The sequence below is a fragment of the Rhynchophorus ferrugineus genome, unplaced genomic scaffold (assembly GCF_030347505.1).
Source record: "Rhynchophorus ferrugineus isolate W39M unplaced genomic scaffold, kcgeb_rfMv2 rfM10, whole genome shotgun sequence".
Lineage (NCBI taxonomy): Eukaryota > Metazoa > Arthropoda > Insecta > Coleoptera > Curculionidae > Rhynchophorus > Rhynchophorus ferrugineus.
Genome location: NW_027472589.1, coordinates 915,278 through 935,472, shown reverse-complemented (window position 1 = coordinate 935,472; position 20,195 = coordinate 915,278). Strand labels below are relative to the sequence as shown.

Sequence of the window (20,195 nt, the reverse complement as noted above, 5' to 3'; positions counted from 1 at the left end):
AAAAAATTATAATTCATAATACAAAATATATTAATAAATTGAGACCAAAGCAGTAGATAAAATATAACGTAAAGGTTAAAAATATACAATAGTTTGCTTTCTCCAAAATAAAATTAAATATGAGATAAGAAATTAAATAGAATATTGTAAATGAATTTCATGTAAATAATCAAATATTTTATCGGTGTGGTTTGAAGTGAAAAGAGTTTTCAGATTTCTAGGTATATTATGTCTATTTCTAATAGACCGTAGAGCCTCAAACGATTTTAAAACATGTCGGACTGATTTTAATAGTCCACAATAATCACACAATGGAGGAATGTCGCCACTCATAAGATATGAATGTGAGAACCGACAATGCCCGATCATTAATCTATTTAACAGGACCTGCTTATAACAGGTCATCTGAAAAGTCCCTCGCCTGACACATAGATGGCGCTACTAGAATTAAATCCATATGTTTTTTAGTTAGCCCTAACCCTCAAAAGATACGTGTATAAATTTGGCAGCTGTCGGAACATTAGTTTGTGAACTATTTCCTGTTCTCAGATCTCAAAAGAATGTTCGTAGGGAAGAAATTTTCGTCGAATGAAGAGGTGATTGCCGAAACCGAGGCATATTTTGAAGCAAAGGACAAATCGTACTACAAAAATGGTATCGAAAAGTTGAAGGGTCGGTATAATCGGTGTATCGCCCTTGAAGGGAATTATGTTGAATAAAATAATCTAATTTTGCCAAAAAAATGTGTTTTATTATGGTAGGGTGGACTTTTTAATTGACCTCTTACCTATTAGTAGGCAATGTCATAGAAGCAAAAAAAAAAACTTGCTTAATAAACCACAATTTATTATCGCCCCCCAGCAAGTCTCACTCTAGTTGAACAAGACTATCGATTTTAATGGGATATAGATCCTTATAATATGGAAACTAGGAATATATCTACCACTTAGAGTGGCTTATTTAGCTGCTTTGTCTGCTCTCTCATTACCCTCTATTTTCCGCTCAACAAGATTGTTATAGATGTTATAGATACCAACGATAACGGGGTGCCTAAAAGTTGAATTTTCAATTGCCAGGATAGAGCTCAGGAAATCTGTACAAATTAACCAATCGCCAGGGAACTGATATCAATAAATATATCAATAAGTATTGCTAATCAATTACTTCGAACGGAAACGAGATTGTGGAGACCCCTTCTTGTCAGTAAATTGCGCTAGAGAAGTAAGTATCAATACTATTAAATATTAAGTTGATATAGTTTTATTGGAAATATTTTTAGCGTGTTGTAGCACTTATTGGTAATATAAGGATTTAGAGGGGTGAATATAAGGAATGGTACATAACAAAGCAAGTGACGACTCAAGATCACCTTGATGTTAGCTCTATTCGAGGTTAAATTTCTAAAATGTATAAAAACAGTAGTAGTTTTTTTCCATATAAATATTATTGAACACAATAATTTGAGAGGTAATAGTTGCTCTGGGAAGTATCCAAAGAAAACTTAGGGATATGCAGTTCTTTGAGAATGTAAGTCACTCCTTCATTCACTGTTACGAAATACAGGAGTTAGGTAGTGTATATATAATCCACGAAGAGGTCTAATGGAACTTAAGGACTCTTTTTAAAGAATGCCATTTTTACCAAGAATACCAAGATTTATTATTTCAATGTGGGGATATTGATATTACTGATTCTATCTCGATATCACAATATATCACATTTTTATCTTAATCAAAAATGAAGCAATGTTAGGCAGATCACGACCGATATGTATATATATATATATATATATATATATATATATATATATATATATATATATATATATAAGCAGCATGTACATATACATACACAGCAAGGATAAGCAGAAATCAGAAAGAGTCTGGGGACATATACCGAAATGTTTGTTATGCAATATCTTATTGTTATATTGTTTCTAGAGAAACTTTTTATGTTTTCGTTGAATTATAATTAATAATTTTGAGGAATTAAATATAGTTTTTTACTGGTCAATTATCTTCGACGAAACTATGTTTCTGAAAACCTCAAGACGAATCAAATGTCTTCAAAATAAATTATTTTCCTTACAGGTACTTACAATGGAAATTTAAACCAACCAATTAATTTACTATAATGGTGATAACACTGTCATTTGGAAATTGGACGTTGCCAAACTTCAGAGACACTTATTGACTTTTCTTTTCATTATTGTATAGGTCTAGATCGCAAACACGAATAAATTATTACAATACAAAGTCAGTAAATCTATTCACGATCTTTCCTCCCTACTTGGATGTAAATGTAGCTCTCGTAAGTTGCCATTGAATGCACCTTGTTTATTTAAGCGAATTTCTCTTGTTTACAATTGAAGTTTCTTCTTTGTTATGCTATATATTGTTGTTATATTGTTTTTATATACACTTTTTATGTTTTCGTTGTATTTCATTTAATAACTTTTAGGAATTAAATATACTTTTTACTGGTTAATAAAGTATGATGCCACGATGTTTGAAAACCTCAAGACCCATGAAATGTCTTTTCTTTACATGTGCCTATAATGGAAATTTAAACTAATCAATTAATATTCTAGAATAGCGATGCCACCACCATCTGGAAAGTGGACGTTGTCAAACTTTAGAGACACTTATTGACTTTTCTTTTCATTATTGTTTGGGTCTAATTCGTAAACTTGAATACATTATTATAATACAAACTCATGAAATCTATTCACGATCTTTCTTTCCCATTTTGATGTAAATGTAGCTCTCAAAAGTTCTCATCGGATGCACCGTGTTAATTTAAGCGAATTTCTCTTGTTTACACTCGAGCCATGGGCGAAGAAGCAGCGCCAGAAAAAAGAAACGAACGACCATCATAAATATAAATGGGAATATTAAAGACGACTCTTGTCGGGGGATGAGCCGTCTCGCGTGATTTCATTACGAACAAGCTGCATTCAAACTTATTCACCCTCCCAATTATAAATATGTATACTCGGATTGGTTTCTGGATCGCAGACCTCGCCGATCTCGTCCGGAGCGGCGTTCGCTTTCCATAAAATCAGACACAGACGTTGAAAAAAGTAGTAGGGGCGGTTCCTTTCTCCCATGGATGAACGCGAGAGAATTTTTTCCGAAACATCTTGTTAATTATGTTCGATCAGACTTATAGAAAAGCTTGGTTGCATTAACAGGTAAATTGAAAAGTCCCCTGCCTGGTACATAGATGGCGCTACTAGAATTAAATCCGTAGGTTTTTTAGGTAGCCCTAACCGTCAAAAGATGCGTGTATAAATTTGACAGCTGTCGGATCATTAGTATTTGAATTATAGCATTTTGAGTGAAGCCAATTTTGAAAATCAACCATCAAGGATTGATATACTAAGTTTAACCGTAGTGAAATGAGTAGCGAAGACGTTGAACGCAGTAGACGCCCAAAAGAGGTTGTTATGGACGAAAACATTTAAAAAATCGACAAAATGGTTTTGAATGACTATAATTTGAAATTGAATAAAATAGCACACGCTCTAAAGATATCAACTGAACGTGTACATCATATCATTCACGAATATTTGGGTATGGGAAAGCTCTGTGCAAAGTGGGTGCCGCGCAAGCTCACTTTTGACCAAAAACAACGACGAGTTGATGATTCGGAGTTGTGTTTGAAGATGATCAAGCGTAATAAACCCGAGTTTTTGCGTCAGCATGCGACAATAGATAAAACACCGCTCCATCATTAAACTCCAAAGTTATCCAAGTGGACTGCACACGATGAACCCGCTCTAAAGCGTGGAAAAAACGCAACTGTCGGCTGGCAAGGTTATGGCGTCTGTATTTTGGGATGCGCATGGAATAATTGTCAATGACTACCTTGAAAGGGAAGGACAGCGACTATTACATAGCATTATCGGACCGTTTAAAGCACAAAATCGCCGAAAAACGGCCGCATTTGAAGAAAAAGAAAGTGCTGCTTCACAAAGACAATGCATCGTGTCAAAAATCCATGAATTGGGCTTCGAATTGCTTCCTCATCTACCGTATTCTCTGGCCCCCAGCGATTATTTCCTGTTCTCAGATCTCAAAAGAATGCTCGCTGGGAAGAAATATTCGTCGAATGAAGAGGTGATGGCCGAAACTGAGGCCTATTTTGAAGCAAAGGACAAATCGTACTACAAAAATGGTATCCAAATATTGGAGGGTCGCTAAAATCGGTTTATCGCCCTTGAAGGGAATTATATTGAATAAAAAAAACTAGTTTTGCCAAAAAAATGTGTCTTACTATTGTAGGCCGGGGACTTTTCAAATGACCTGTTATAAGAAAATAAAAAGCCATAATTCTAATAGATCCTATTATATTGATGGCCATAAACAAACAAATGTGAAAAATGGAAAAAAATAAAAGAGATAATTTTGATTTATTCCAAAGTTTTTTGTTTATAATAATATTAATATTTTATAGATATATTTATATTTATACTATATGTATATGTTATACATAATTTGCAGTTTTACAGAATATATTTATTTCATTCATTGAATTTTACTTAATAAATTTATTTTATAAATTAAATTGTTTTTTATTTAAATTTAATTGGTTAATTAAACGTGACGTCAGGGCGGTCACGTGCCAAAATTTATCAAAGAGCCAATCAAATGTCTTCACAGAGTATAAACATTTTACAGGTGCCTATAATGGACAGAATGAAATTGACCAATCAAATTATAGAATGGCCGATATAACCCATTGTTCAGAGTCCCCTATTGGGTTGTCTCTCTATTGCTCTATGGTCTATACTAAAGATACTATATATACTCCATCCAACATAACCCACGTGAGCCCACGTCATCAATATTTATGAGGTTATTGACATCTTAACGTTCTTGTTACAGAAATTTAAAAGTTGTTTTGTGAAAAAAAATTGCAGGAAACTCAAAAAATGGTTTTACTTACATATAAAACGAGTGAATAGCAAATACTCTCCATTCTATCCTGCTCTTGGGTATAAAACATTACCTACTAAATAGATGGTAAGATAGAGATGAAAACTTAATAACTACAATAAGGATTTACCAAAGATAGTCAGGAAATTCCCAGTCAATTAAACCGACAAGAAAAAGTATAATAAAACTTTTACACCTTTTCCAGGAAAATTGAAAGCTAGTGAATTAGGATAAAATTGGAACAAATTCAAACACAAAAAAGGTTTATTTTATTAATAAAAGCCATTCAAAAAGTAATAAAGTAAATTTGCAATAGCAAACCTTTCTTTTCAGCAGACCCGAAATAAAACAATTGTTGTCCGTATCAGAAAAAGAAAAGAAACAAGTTAATCAACATTTGTATTGATTCAAATCAAAGTTACCGCTGACGTTGTTGTAGCACCATTCAGAAATCGACTTGCCCTTTACTCCATTCACGTTACAGTCGGCAAATCGTTCGTACATCTTCACCACTTCATTACCACCCACAAAATGGCTAGCAGTCTTGTTGTAGGTCACCATGCATTCAAAGATATTACTTTCTGAAATTTAGGTAAATATTAGAATGAGTAGGGATGTTAAAAATGTTTATACAGGTGTAATTTGGAGTATCACATGAATTGGTAGATATTTTTTCAACACAACAAATCAATATCGATTATATATGTCTTAAGAGTATTGAATATAACCATTATTTGAAACAATTTGATGACAATAATTGTTATTCAACTTATTTTATTAACACTGGTCTTCTAGACCAACGATTAATTTACTACTAACAATTATTATTATAATTTCCATATTATAGTCTATCCAGCGACAATCTATAGTTCCGTTCTCACACCTTACACCACATAAGTTCCTAGGGTTTAGTTTCCTGTTTAGTATGCGAACAGAATATCGTCAATGCAGTAGCTGAAGCTATTCTGTGTTTTCAAGGAGGTGTAGTTTGGCTTTGTGTTTTCCTGGAAACTAATGCAATACATTGCTACACCGGGCACAGCACCACAGTATTTTATTGTGAATTGACATTTAGAATTTTATTCCAAGGAATCAATATAGCTGTTTATATTTTATTTTAAGTTGTCTAAATATTTAGCACTATTTATATATGATAGTACAGCATCATTCAATTTCAAGACTGGTGGGTTGTTTAGTTTCTTTTTGGTAACAGGATTTAGCTCATTAAATGTATCCTCTATTGTTTTGTTCAGTCTGTTAGTCCGTAGATAACTGCTTGTGCTATCTTTATTTTTTACTCAGTGCTAACGGTCCTTTATCACCCACAAATGTAGCTATCGTAATTTCCTCGAGTTTTGGTATGTCACTAATATAAAGAAGATAGAAGATCCTAGGACGCTGCCTTAGAATATTATTCTTCTTGTTTAATTCTGAAGAACCTATTGGAGATATGTGATATTTATATCTCTATATATTGCTTTAGCAACATTTTGTTTTTGCTGCAATTCATATATCAGGCCCTAGTGCCAAACTCTATCGAAGGCTTATGCTACATCTAGTAAACCACAGATCATATTTGTATTTATTCGAAAGAACTCTCAATGGTATCCGTTACTCTATGGACCTGGTCAATTGTTGAAGTTTTCTGTCGGAATCCAAACTAATACAATATATATATATATATATATATATATATATATATATATATATATATATATATACGTGTTAAACCGTCTTGCTATTTAATAGCAAGGAAACTATATGATGGCAAATACCATTTTCTATAACAAAACGTATATTACACACAGGCATATTATGATAGTATCAAATTAATTCTGTTTTTTGCGTATAAATCTGAAGTTAATTTCGTACTCTTTTATAAGATTCTAGAAAAACTTACTGGTAGTAAAACTGAACGAGATCTGATCACTAGGCCTGCCGCTTTCTCCATGTTGCCAGAGCTGCAAGTCACAACTTTCGATCATTTCCAATTTGCCATTGGGAAACACTACGTAGCCCATCTCGACCTGAGACGCGGTACATGGCTGAGATATGACGCCCAATGTTATGCGAGTCTGATTCTCTAGGTAGAACATGTGGAAAATGTATCTGTGCATCAGCGTCCAATCTCTCTTGAAGCCTGTTGGTTAGAGAGGTATTAACATTTTGAGGTTGTACATAGGCTGGGTTATTTATTACCGAAACTGTGATCTCTAAAACCGTCCATTTTCAACGGTAGTTCCTTTCCGTTCACTTTTATGGTACCAACGATGTCACCCATTTGTTCGTAATGGGATTGATGAGCTCTGGAAGTAAATGATAATTCGGGATATTCTTTAATATACTTTAATTTCTTTTGTTATACTTTTAATGTATCAAGGATCGTTAACAACGCTTAGAAGAACTTTGTTAACTTAAACGTTTGTTTGAAATAAATAAATTAGCTGACGAAAAAAAATTACAGATTTTTTAGTTTAAAGATTGAATAGTGGTATAGATAAGTAAAGAACGATGCAGCTTCATTAAAAAATATAGGTAAAATCATTCATTTCTTATCAAATAAATTAAATTTGTTGATTTCAATATATATTTTAGATGAAAAATATGAATAAAAGATAAAAATTATATTAAAACATAAATCAAGTAATGAAATTATGTAGATAAAGTGAAACTAACAGCATAATTTGCCTAGATGGAACACATAGGATAAATATAAGAAGTTACGAATTATTAATAGTAATTTGGTAAATATTTTAAACCACTGAAAAATATGGAGATGTTTAACGATTAACAAAATGACAATGACAAAATATTATACAAAAACATAATTAACTTCATAAATTGTGGTCGAATTTCAATCACAGGGCGACCCACTAGCCTCTATGATTCTTCTAAAATAACAATCTTGTACTGATAAGAAAATTATCTGAAGAGAAGAACTTTTATTAAACAGGATTGTCTTAAATCGATATTGAAGCCAATCAGATCCCAAATTCTATGCCCCCAATGATTTATTGACATGTTTGCTTTAAAATGGAGACGAAGTATAACAAACAACAAAGGAAACGAGTAGGGAGGTGAAATAAGGGCGGAGGCCCAGGATGCGATTATTTACTTTGGCGAGAGTTGGCGACCCTCCTTTTCTTTTCTCGCTCTGAGATATGTGGCAAAGTTTTGACAGGCTATTGGCATAATCCCGTCACGTAGAGTCATCGATCGCAACTTACTCTTTCATTAACTCGAACTTTTTTCTGGACCACGGCTCCCGGGCGATGGCTCGAGCCATAGTCTTCGCTGGTAGGTCTACGTCGAAACTCACCCAGGGTAGCGTGCTGGTGAAGGTAGCTTGGATGATGACCTCGAAGACAGTTTCTGGGCTCTCGTGTGATCTAAAAATAATGTTTTTAATGATTTTTTTTTGTTTTTCTATGTAATATGTACAGTGGGCGGATAAATGATTAGGGACAGTACTTGTATTTATGTGATTTATAGATTATTATATTTGTTTGAATAAATTATGTAGTTTTTAAAGGGTTATTCCATTTTAAATAGGCACTGGCATCATTATTATTGTTTATTTGAAGTGGCAATAGAGTTAATTGTGCGACGTTTCTTGTCACTTAGTCATTGTCCGTTAAAATCATTAATTTCATGTCATTACTTATGATCGACTTTTGAGTGCAAAACAAAAAGGTCTGTAATACTCCGTATAATAATATTTTTGCCATGTTTCGTCTACGAATTTATAATTTATTAATAGTTCCACGCGATTAACCCAAATTTTCAACCTATCGGAATTGGTAAGGTTTTGGACACGTTTTCAAAAAAATATTGAGAGATACAAATGTTGTTACTGCACATTCCCAGAAAGAGATAGCAGCTATTGCTGGAGTTTTAAAGTCTGTCGTCAATAGGATTAAAATTTAAATTGATAATAAGATAGCTCTTGAGGCATGTGGTATTGGTAAATGTGGCAGAAAAAGATCACCACACTTCGTACCATTGTAACATCATTGCGTTGTTCTAATAGATTGTTTGAATTGGACCACCCCTTGCTATATACCATTAAAAAATATGCCAACAGCCTCAAATCGCAGCTCTAGGTAAGGGAGAAGATTTATTGTCAAGATGTTATTAACGGGTGGTCAATCTATAACAATGAAAACTATGTTGAAAGATTAACTTAAATACACAGTAACGTGAAAATAGATTCGAGCTAAAACTTTACGGGAGTGTTAAAAATATCGCCACGAGCTTGCGGTTTTTCCCCCACCGCCCCAGATGTTGCCCGAACCAGCGAAATATCCGACTGGCTTCACCACTTAATTTTGGTTGACTTGTTAGAGACTTGATTTTAATTAAAAACAACAACTTCTCCCTGTCAATATCATTTGTTACAACAGCAAAAACAATATATATATATATATATATATATATATATATATATATATATATATATATATATATATATATATATATAACACACCTAAATTACAGCAGGCTAATACATATTGTGACAATATAAATAATTAGAGACAAGCTTGCAAGATAAAAATTAACGAAAGTATATAAAGCATGTGTAGTTGACCTACAAGCACCAATAATATTAAATAATACTATCATTCCATATAGCAATAATACTAAATATCTCGGAATGAATCTTGATGCAAAACTTTGTTGGAAGCAACATATAAAGAAGAAAAGAAAAGAACTGGAATTGAAACATAAGAAAATGTATTGGCTAATTGGAAGAAAATCACAATTATCTGTACATGATAAATTGCTATTATATAAGGAAATTCTGAAAACTATATGGACATTTGGAGTCCAATTATGAGGATGTTCTGCAAAGGGCAACATAAACAAATTACAATTTTTTCGGAACAAACTCCTGAAAAGTATTGTGGGCGCACCCAAGTACTACAGCACTGACGACCTAACATACATCGGGACCTTCAGATATCCACAGTCAGTCAAGTAATCAAGAAAATTTCCAGGGGCACGAAAAATTCGATTCTCATGAGAATATCATCTGGTATGTATGTAGACGAAGAGGTCTAATGCAGCTTCCAAAGATTGTCTTTAAAAGAATATAATTTTATTATTTATTTAAAAATTAAAGGAGTCTTGTTATTTCAATCTGTATGTAGATACAGATATTTCAAAAAGTTAAGAAGTTGTGTTAAAGAGTGGTGTATTTCAAATTATTCATTGGTAAGTATATTTGAAATGTTTAATGCAAGAACTGTTTGAATATATGAAAAGGATCCTCTATAATAAAATCCTTCTAATTGGATAAGCTCCATCAGACCAACAGAAGAAGAAATTAACAAAGGATGTAGTGGTGAATTAGTATTAGATTAGAAAGCTTAGTTATTAACTTGAATAGTGGCTCTGTATGTAACAGTGATGAAACTTTCTTACAATACAAGACATGGTGATAAGAGTGGAAACAACTAAAGGTGAGTATATAATTAATGTAAGATAACTGTAGAAAATCGTATTGTAGAGTACGAAAGATATAGATGCATAGACATGTGTGTAATTGTTCGGAATATACATGAGCAATTGGTTAAAATATGTGAGGAGAGAAAGAATACTAACTGTTTTGCAGATATGGTAAATGCATCAGAGAGAATGCAGTTAAATCTAATTTTATCAAGAAAAATGTACACAGATAGAATAGAAACAGAAGACGAAGAAGAAATACAGTGAAATACGTACATTACTTGGATATATAATTGTTAATTAGGTGGATTAGTCACTCATAGGTGGTTTATAAAAGAGTTTGATATAAATATAATAGAATAACTCTAATTTACGAAATTTGTTGCAGTTTAATTAATTGTAGTACCTTCCTTCGAAAATATATGGAATATATGTGTTATAATATTATATTTAATAATAATTATATTTAATAACATTTTTGTTTCATTCTTGTATTTACAATACAATACTCTTATCTATCAAAGCTAAAATAAACCAAAAGCCAAAGCTAAAAGCCACGTTTTGACGTCATAAATTGAGATGACGTTACTTCCCTGCTACTTTGACTACTAAACATACCAACACATATAATTTGTTATATTTTCGTATACTTAATGTGTGTCTCTGGTCTCTCTCTTTCCTTCTGTGTCTCCCTCCCCCCATCTCTCTATCGATTCACCTTCTGGAAAACAAAAAAAATCGTGCAAACGAACGATATAAAATAATATTAGGGCCCAAAGCTGGATTTCTATAAAAACAAGCGGCACCGAACCGGCTGATATAAATTTCATTAGAGATATTTGCATAATCAAAAAAAGGCAGCGGCGCAAAACCTTCCCAGCCGCTTTTAATAACCGGTGAGGGTTTTTTTGCAGCCAGCCAGCCGGCCAGCGTTTCGGCCGGCGCGGGCCCCAGCGGGAGGATCCGTCCGCGACGCTTCGGTTCGATTCGGGACCCGTTCGAACCGATCCCGCGGGGGAAAATCCCGGAAAAGCCAAATGCGAACATAATGACGCGTCATTTTTCCGCTGTTTAAATCTCGTCTATTTAATTTTCGTCATTCGTTTTGTGTTTTCGGGAGGGGCGGGGGGCAGAGAAGGTTTCGTTCCCAATAACTGGAGGATAATGCTATTTGGACCGGGGACTAAGTCTAATCTGGTTTCTTAGGTTGAATTCACAGAGGATTCGACCATCTTCAGTCGCATTTTTTTTTAAATTTTAAGTAGAATAGTAAAATTTCCCGTAAATGAGATTTATCCTAATCGTTCACTGCCTCACAAAACCACAAATTATCGTTTACATGCGAATTTTTCACAGTACGGTACGACAGCAGGCAGGCGTCGTTCTGGAAGACAACGGACGTCTGTCTGCAACGTGGTGCAGAGTCTCTAGAAACTTCAGTTCGGTTACGTGGTTCCCAGTTACACATTTCTGCACGCAATTTAAAACGAATTTTGAAAACTGATTTGAAAATGTTCCCGTACAAAATCCAAATAGTCCAAAAATTGCTACCGAGAGATCTTGATCAACGAGTTGAATACAGCGCATTACTGCCTGAGGCTCTCTGGTAAAATTGAAGGGTTTTCATCTAAATTGATAATGAGTAACATCAATAAACAGAACAGTCGGCTTTGGTGAACACAGAATCCTTAATTAATTCATGAAGCATCATTGCATCTACTAAAAACAACTGTATGGTGTGATATTCATGCTGAAAACATCATTGGTCCCTTTTTTTATTGACCAAGGTCTTGTAGTTACCGTTACTACTTAAAAGAAGAGCAAGGACTAGAGGACATGTGGTTTCAGTAAGATGGAGTAACAGCAGACACAGCTCGTTCAACAATTCTATTTAACAGCAGCACCAGACTTTTCTTATGGGGTTTTTTAAAATCAAAAGTATAAAATAAGCCCCGAACGACAATATTCGTCACAAAATTGAAGAATTTCAGCCTCAAATGTTGCAGGATGCCATGAAAATGTCTTAAAAAATGCGGAATGTTGCGGCGAAATGTGGTCACCAATTAGTCGCTATAATTTTTCAACCATACTGAAAAAAAATGTAAAGAGCAAATAAACTTTTTATGACAACCAAACGTATTTATCTTCTCTTTGAACAAAATTACAGGCAGTCAAAGAGGTAGTAGGACATTTGCCCCATGTTGTGGCAACAATTGCCACTTTTTAGTCCACTCAGTAAAATTATTGACAGCTGCTTATAATCTATTTACACTAAATCTTGTTATCTGCAGCAAATCTTGCTGTTGTTATTCCTTATCATTTAGGCATATCAGTGGCATAAAGTAAATAAGTATATCAGTGGTATAAAATAAAGGACACCACCTTGTGGCACGTCCACATAGATGAGTTTAAAATCTGAATATAAATTAATAGGGGCTTGTATTTAACTTGATCATTCCTGAATAAAAATATAAATAATTATTTAAAAAAAAATTATCAGTTAAATTCGATGGATTAGATAACTTTAATTTTATATATTTTTTATTTGATTTTGTTTTTTGTTTGATGTGAAGAATTTCGCTATAAATATATATATATATATATATATATATATATATATATATATATATATATATATATATATATATATATATATATATATAAACAAATGGAAACCTAAATGTGCTTCTCCAAAAAGAGAAAAATAAATTAATTACTTTCAGTCATACTGACCTCATTTTTCCATTATAGGAGATGTTCCATCGCCTCATCGGCTCCACGGGTGTAAAAGTGATGCCCTCCGCCGACCACTTCTTGCCCTCCTTCGCAGCCTCCGGGTCCATGACCAGTTTGGTGTTGGGCAACTTCGGCGACTTCAACATCCCGAATTCCGGATGCTTGAACATTCAAAAGGCACATTAAAAACCCCGTCAGTCTATAGAAAACCCAGACGAACTCACCAAAAGATAAAACAAACCATTCACGACGCCATTCCGACGTCGTTCCCCACCGGCGCACAAGTAGGTACCGTTCAAAGTAGCTCCGTGAAAGAAGACCGCGTCGAACGCCTGGAACGAGACGAAACATTGTAGCGATCTTGAGGCATGTCGAATCATGGAATAACTGGCTACAAAATACCCAGAAATATAATCCCAGATGTTGAACACGGGTGGAGTGCCAGCAGCGCCAACTAGAACCCGATAACGAATAGCTGGAGGCAACCCCGAGACGTTTATCTGGGATGTTATTGAAGGGTATTTCCGTATATCATTCAGTACCCGGCCATCGTTTGGTTTAGACGTACCACCATCGACCGCCCAAGCCTCTTCTCCAGGTAACACGGCGGCCATCCGTTCTATCTATTTTATTTTTCGCACATTTTACATTACACCAATAAATAACACTCACATAACGTAAACATCACTGTTTCGTTTCGTTTTTACCTCCATTCACCGAGCCATATCACGTACCCTAAAACAATGCGATTATTCACGCCACCCGGCGAGGATTCCACGTGTAGAAATGTCGGACAGATCCATTTCCATAGCGAAAAAAGTCCCCGCCGTCGAATCCAAGTCCGAAACAATCGAACCGGGGCTTTATCTTAAACCATTATCTCGACTCAAAGGGCGTAAGACGGATTAGGTTGGTCAGCGGGTGTTGGAGGGGGGGGGGGGAGGAATGGAGAAAAGACGCTCGATGACAAATTCCCGTTGATAATAAAAGGGATTATTTAATGGAAGAGACGAGTGTGCCATGGAAAGCTGAGAGAGCGACACAAAAGTCTGACCTATATTTCGGATTCGGCGTAACGTCATTGTTTTGTAATTTAATTGGAGATGTCCGCCGAGGATTCTTTGCCGCGAATAAACCGAATCTATTGGACGCTTGGCTGGCATTTAGATGTCGAACATTCGGAGGGGAGAAAAGAGCGTTTGTTCGTTTTGAAGCTAAAAAGTTGTCGAGGACGAGATCACTACATTTTTCACGGATATTCTATCGAAATTTCCTCATCGATTGATGAATAGAGTCAGAGTAATTACTTTAAGAGCAATAATATTAGGTTATCGCATACTTTTTGATGATCTGTTGGTAAAAATGCGAAGAATGTAAAAAAATGTTAAACAACCAAACCTAATTACTAAATTTGATACGATTATCTAGTAGGCCTAAAAATTACTATTAAAGGAATTTGTTTTATTGAAAAATCGGTACAATGTCTTTTATCCAAAGTATTTTCTATCGATATTCGCTACCTTTTCCCGTCTTTCAGGTAATTTACGGATTCTATCTCGAAAAAACGATGTACCTCTGTAGGCTATCCACGAATCAACCAATTTTTTGGTAGTTTCAGAAAGAAATAAAGTTCTGCTTAGACATGTTACTGGTGGGCACTCACAAGTATATCTTCAACGGTTTTGCGGCATGTTGTCGAAGTTGTCATATGATATAATTCCATTGTTGTGTGTTTAATGGTATTCCGGCCATTTTCGAGCTGTGCTCGAGCAAAACACATCAATTGTTTTCGATAGCAATACTCTTTCATGGTTTCTTCGAGTAATATCTTCAAATCCTCACCTTGACAATTTTTTGTCTCTGTCTTCGGTTTCAAAATTAAACTAAAACTTCGAGGCCAGTATTCACACGTTGAAATCGATGAAGCATGATTGATATAACCTTCATATAACATTCGATGATGTTTAACCGTAAAAAGTAAAACTTCTCACAAATGCTATTATTCGGTACAAATTCAAGCATTTGCAAATATTTTGTTCACACTTTGACGAAATGACACATACTGATAAAAATTACTGGATAAATATTTGGACAAATATATATATATATATATTGTACCAATGGTTCTCAATGGTACCAAGTTTGGTTTTATGTCTGCTCATTCAGTAATTGACACGGTACATATTATTACAGATATTATTAAAAAGGCCTACGAAGAGAGAACATTTTGGTTTGCTATATTTTTGGATGTAGTACAAGCCCTCGATAAAGTATGAGGAACAACTCCAACATCGTAGCCAGAATGTCTAGAAAAGAAGAAATTTACTCAACAGTAAAAGAAACAACAAGTCAGTGTTTTGGGTTCTGTTCTTTGTAGACACTGGGAAACTTTTTTTTATAACATCTTTATTAGATACGCTTAGTACAATCTTAATTTACAATTAATTTATTACTACTTTTCCTATGTACTTGGATTAATTAATAAGCAAGACGAGTGCGAGAAAATACATCAGTATGTATTCCTCAATGATAAAATTATAATTGTTTATTAATTATTAACTTACAGCTATAGTTTACACTAAACGTATACACTTTATATAAATTCGTACGGTTTTGTTTGCTTCCATCTCCTGACATCCTGCGCGCTGTCCATTAGTTGTATTGCTTCCACGTTAGTACGATTTAGTATTCTTCTTTCGTGTTTCAAGACGAAATCTTGGATAACTTCGCAAATCCATTTGATTTCCAGGTCATCGTGCAGTTCTTCGTTGGTTACATAGCGATAGGCATTGGTAATCAATCGAAGAACCTTGTTTTGACAGCGTTGTATGACTAGTTGATTAGAATTTTTAGTGCAACCCCATATTTGCATACCATAGGTCCAAATTGACTTTATAAGTGTATTATAGATCAATCTCTTTGATTTTAGATCAAGTTGACAGTATCTTCCGACTAACCAGTATAGTTTTATTTTGGTTCTAATGTGTTTTGCTTTTTGTCTAACGTGATGCTTCCAATTTAGTCTACCGTCAAGATGGATTCCAAGGTATTTAGCTGATTCTGCTTGAGCAATCGGGCATCCATTGAGTGATATAATTAAGTTTTTATTATTTCGCCTCAATGCAAAATTAACGTGGACAGATTTGGAGCTATTAAGTTGAATTTTCCAATCTTTCGTCCATTTGTAGATTTTGTTGACTGCCACTTGCACTTTTTCTATTGCCCTAGGCAGAGATATATCTTTTGCCATAATAATTGTGTCATCAAGGTTTCAAGAAGTGTTTCTTTTGTTGTTGGAATGTCAGCAGTGTAGAGCAGATATAGGAAAGGTCCTAAGACGCTACCTTGTGGAACTCCAGCCGAGATATTTTTAAATATCGAGAACGCCATTTCGTGCGATACTCTAAATTTTCTTCCGAATAAATATGACTCCAGCAATTGACAGTAGTTACGCGGTAACAATTTGCTCATCTTACAGTTTAATCCCAAATAATAAACCCGATCAAGAGCTTATGAGACATCCAGGAATATTGCAGGGCAGTATTTCTTTTCCTCAAACGCTCTTTCAATAGTCGCAGTTACTCTATGCATTTGATTGATTGTTGAATAGTGATTTCGAAAACCAAACTGGAAATCTGGTATTGTTACCAAATGTTTAACACGTTTAAATATTAGTTTCTCAAAACTGGGAAACTTAATATTAGAGACAATAACGAAAAAGCAACCAAAAAGCTGCAACACGCAAGTAATACTATAAATTAGTGGACATAGGCCTGGAAAATAAGAGTCAACGAGAGTAAATCAGTGCATATTGAATTCACCTACACCCAAAACTATTCATATATGAATAGCACTCTTATCTCACAAATTAACAGTCTAAGTACCTTAGGATAAATCTTGATGCAAAACTTTGTTAGGAGGAAGATGTTAAAAACAAAAGAACTCGAAAAAAAAGTATTGATTATATGGAAGAAAATTTAAATTATCTATATATAGTAAGTTGTTGTTCTACAAGCAGATACATATTACAAACATGTTTGAATAAAGTCCTGCGAACAGTATAGATGAACTTAGATACTACAGGAATAATTTCTTACACCGAGTCTTCGGATTCCAACAGCCATAGAGAAAATTAATTCGTAACAAGACATGAGGAAATGTTGCACTCTCATATTAACACCAAGTGCGACAACTTTTAAATAATATTGAACTAAGACCAAGAAAAGTGCTATTAACTTCTATTTTATCAAATATTAAGTAGGGGCCAATGGGACTTCGTAAATACATACCTAGTTTTAAGTTACTACAAAGAGAAATCATAAGGCAGTCGGCAACAGCCAGTAATAATATATTAATAATTAAAAAAACATATTTAATTTCCCTCAACGACCATATATTTTCAAAATTCGCAAAATAATATATTACTGGAGCAAATGTATTAAAGTTAAGGGACATTATATTTTCTTATCATCAGTACAGGTATTTCAACAATAATAATAATTAAATATACCGACCTTGACTAAAATAATTACAAACATTTATTTAATCAGAGATAAAATAGCAGTAAACACTTAAACATCACGTTCATATACCTTATCGCAGCCATTTTAAATATAGCTGTAATAACAACGCGACGTTTGCCTAAACTGAGAACTGTTTTTGTTCTAACCTCATTTTAATACTAATGTAAGATTCTGTAATTCTATTTGTTAATTAATATAAGTAGATCTGTTATCATTCAATGCTTTTTTCTCGTATTATTTGTTTCGTTTTTGGAGTGGAATGTAATTAAGATATTATATAACGGACATTCCTGATGATGCGGGAAGTCAACGAACTTACCAGTGGATGTTCAGAGAGGGGTTGAATTTTTTCCAGTTCTTTTATGTCGTACAGACCGTCCTTTCCCACCAAATAGTACTTCAGCCTTCGAAGAACCATCAGCGTTAAGAATGCCGGATATTTGATGAAGAACCACTTGCCTGGCCGACTATATACACCGAATATTGGTTTTGGGTCTTTCTTGTTGTGTATATAAACATAAGTGAGGAACAGCACTAGGGCTGCCGCCAAAATGTCCATTAACATTTTCCAGCCAAGTCAGGATGACGAAAGTGCACTGAAACACGTCGAACCACACGTCAATCACTGGTTTTATTTTTAAATATTCCTTGCGGCTTATCTCGACGTTATCATCAAGTGTATTTTTATCTGTTAACGTCTTCAACGTTGATATGTAACTATGTTTACGAGCTACCACAATAAATATAGGCTGGGGGAAAATGTGATTTTGTTTAAGGGTACAGGAGATCGACAAAATAATATGAACACCTGACATATACACAAATAGATTTGTTAAGTGTCCACCAAAACATCCACTAATTTCTTCAATGATACTGGTGATAGAAATATACTTCTGGCATTCTAACTACTCTGATCAATAGATATGTGTCACATTATTTACGCGAAAACAGTACTACCAACATGCAACAAGATATACTCTATTGCATGGCATTCATATTATTTTATCTATTCCCTGTATATGTTATATTAAACACTATATACACACAAATGCATGAGAGCAAATGCATGTTTATTTAAAAAAAATATTCCTGCTTATCTTACATTTACATATATATATATTTTTATCTGCTTATATAGGTGAGTAAATATTAATTCACTTGGATTAACTGATAATTCTTTTTAAATTTTGAAATTTACTATCTACTATTGAATCGATTTTTTGTTCAAAAACAAACAGAAATAGAAAATATTTTGTTTTTATATACCCAATTGTTATAACAAAATAATACTCGTCTTTATAACCTTTATAATAGTAGTAATATATGCACCAAATGTTATTTCATCACAATTTGTATCAGCGTTAACTTAGTGAAAACATTCTCAACAGTAATAAAGACATCTTCTAGTTCGTTGCTCCTTTCTGGAAACACATACATGTACATTTTGCAAAATTTTATCAATTTATTCTATTCCTTCTGATTAAATCATTGCATTCCCACTAATGCTTTTGAAATATCATCTGTAAAAGAGTTACTACGAACCAAATGCTCATGTAACAGTTCAATTGGAAAGGCCCTTGCTTACCATAGTAAAACATATTTTTTGGCAATATTACTTTTTTTTATTCAAAATAATTCCATTCAAGGGTGATACGGAGGACGATTTGTCCTTTGCTTCAAAATGGGCCACAGTTTCGGCGATCACCTCTTCATTCGGCGAAAATTTCTTCCCAGCGAGCATTCTTTGAGATCTGAGAACAGAAAATAGTCATTGGGGGCCAGATTTGGAGAATACGGTGGATGAGGAAGTAATTAGAACCCAATTCATGGATTTGATCGTCGTTTTGCCATCGTTTTTACTGACTTGTGACACGGTGCATTGTCTCGGTGAAGCACCACTTTCTTTTTCTTCAAATGCGGCCGTTTTTCGACGATTTCGCCCTTGAAACGGTCCAATAACGCTATGTAATTGTCGCTGTTGATGGTCCTTCCTTTTACAAGGTAGTCAATGAAAATTATTTTATGCGCAGCCCAAAATACAGACGCCATAAACTTATCAGCCGACTGTTGCGTTTTCCCACGCTTTGGAGCGGGTTCATCGCGCGCAGTTCACTCGGATGACTGTCGATTGGACTTCGGAGTGAAATGATGGAGCCATATTTCATCCATTGTCACATATCGGTGCAAAAATTCGGGTTTATTATGCTTGATCATCTTAAAATACTGCTCCGAATCATCAAATCGTCGTTGTTTTTGGGCAAAAGTGAGCTCGCACGGCACCCACTTTGCACAGAGCTTTCTCATACCCAAATATTCGTGAATGATATGATGTACACGTTCAGTTAATATCTTTAGAGTGTCTGCTATTTCATTCAATTTCAGTTTACGGTCATTCAATATAATATCGGCATGTTCAGTATAATAGTTATTTACCATATAATGTTGCTCTTTGTAGTAGCAACATTCACAAGGTTTTAAGATTGGCTGACACCTACCTATCATGGTTTTCGTGTTTTAATTCTAATATACGAAAAACCAATTCCCAGTT

General features: G+C 34.2%; 1 protein-coding gene and 1 long non-coding RNA gene across 2 annotated transcripts; one reads left to right on the top strand and one right to left on the bottom strand.

The window, feature by feature from the left end:
* The first annotated feature begins 1,000 nt into the window (after positions 1-1,000).
* LOC143203578 (uncharacterized) lies at positions 1,001-2,726 on the top strand. Its single transcript, XR_013007377.1, has 2 exons — positions 1,001-1,221; positions 1,280-2,726. It is a non-coding gene; the product is annotated as an uncharacterized LOC143203578 (long non-coding RNA).
* Positions 2,727-5,186: 2,460 nt separating this feature from the next.
* Positions 5,187-18,549, bottom strand: LOC143203575 (uncharacterized). Its single transcript, XM_076415784.1, has 7 exons — positions 17,967-18,549; positions 13,349-13,456; positions 13,122-13,285; positions 8,168-8,329; positions 7,140-7,246; positions 6,841-7,080; positions 5,187-5,521 (listed from the first exon to the last, which is right to left on the bottom strand). The coding sequence occupies exons 1-7, from the start codon at positions 18,210-18,212 to the stop codon at positions 5,331-5,333; spliced, it is 1,218 nt and encodes a 405-aa protein (XP_076271899.1). The 5' UTR covers positions 18,213-18,549; the 3' UTR covers positions 5,187-5,330.
* Between the last annotated feature and the right edge of the window lie 1,646 nt (positions 18,550-20,195).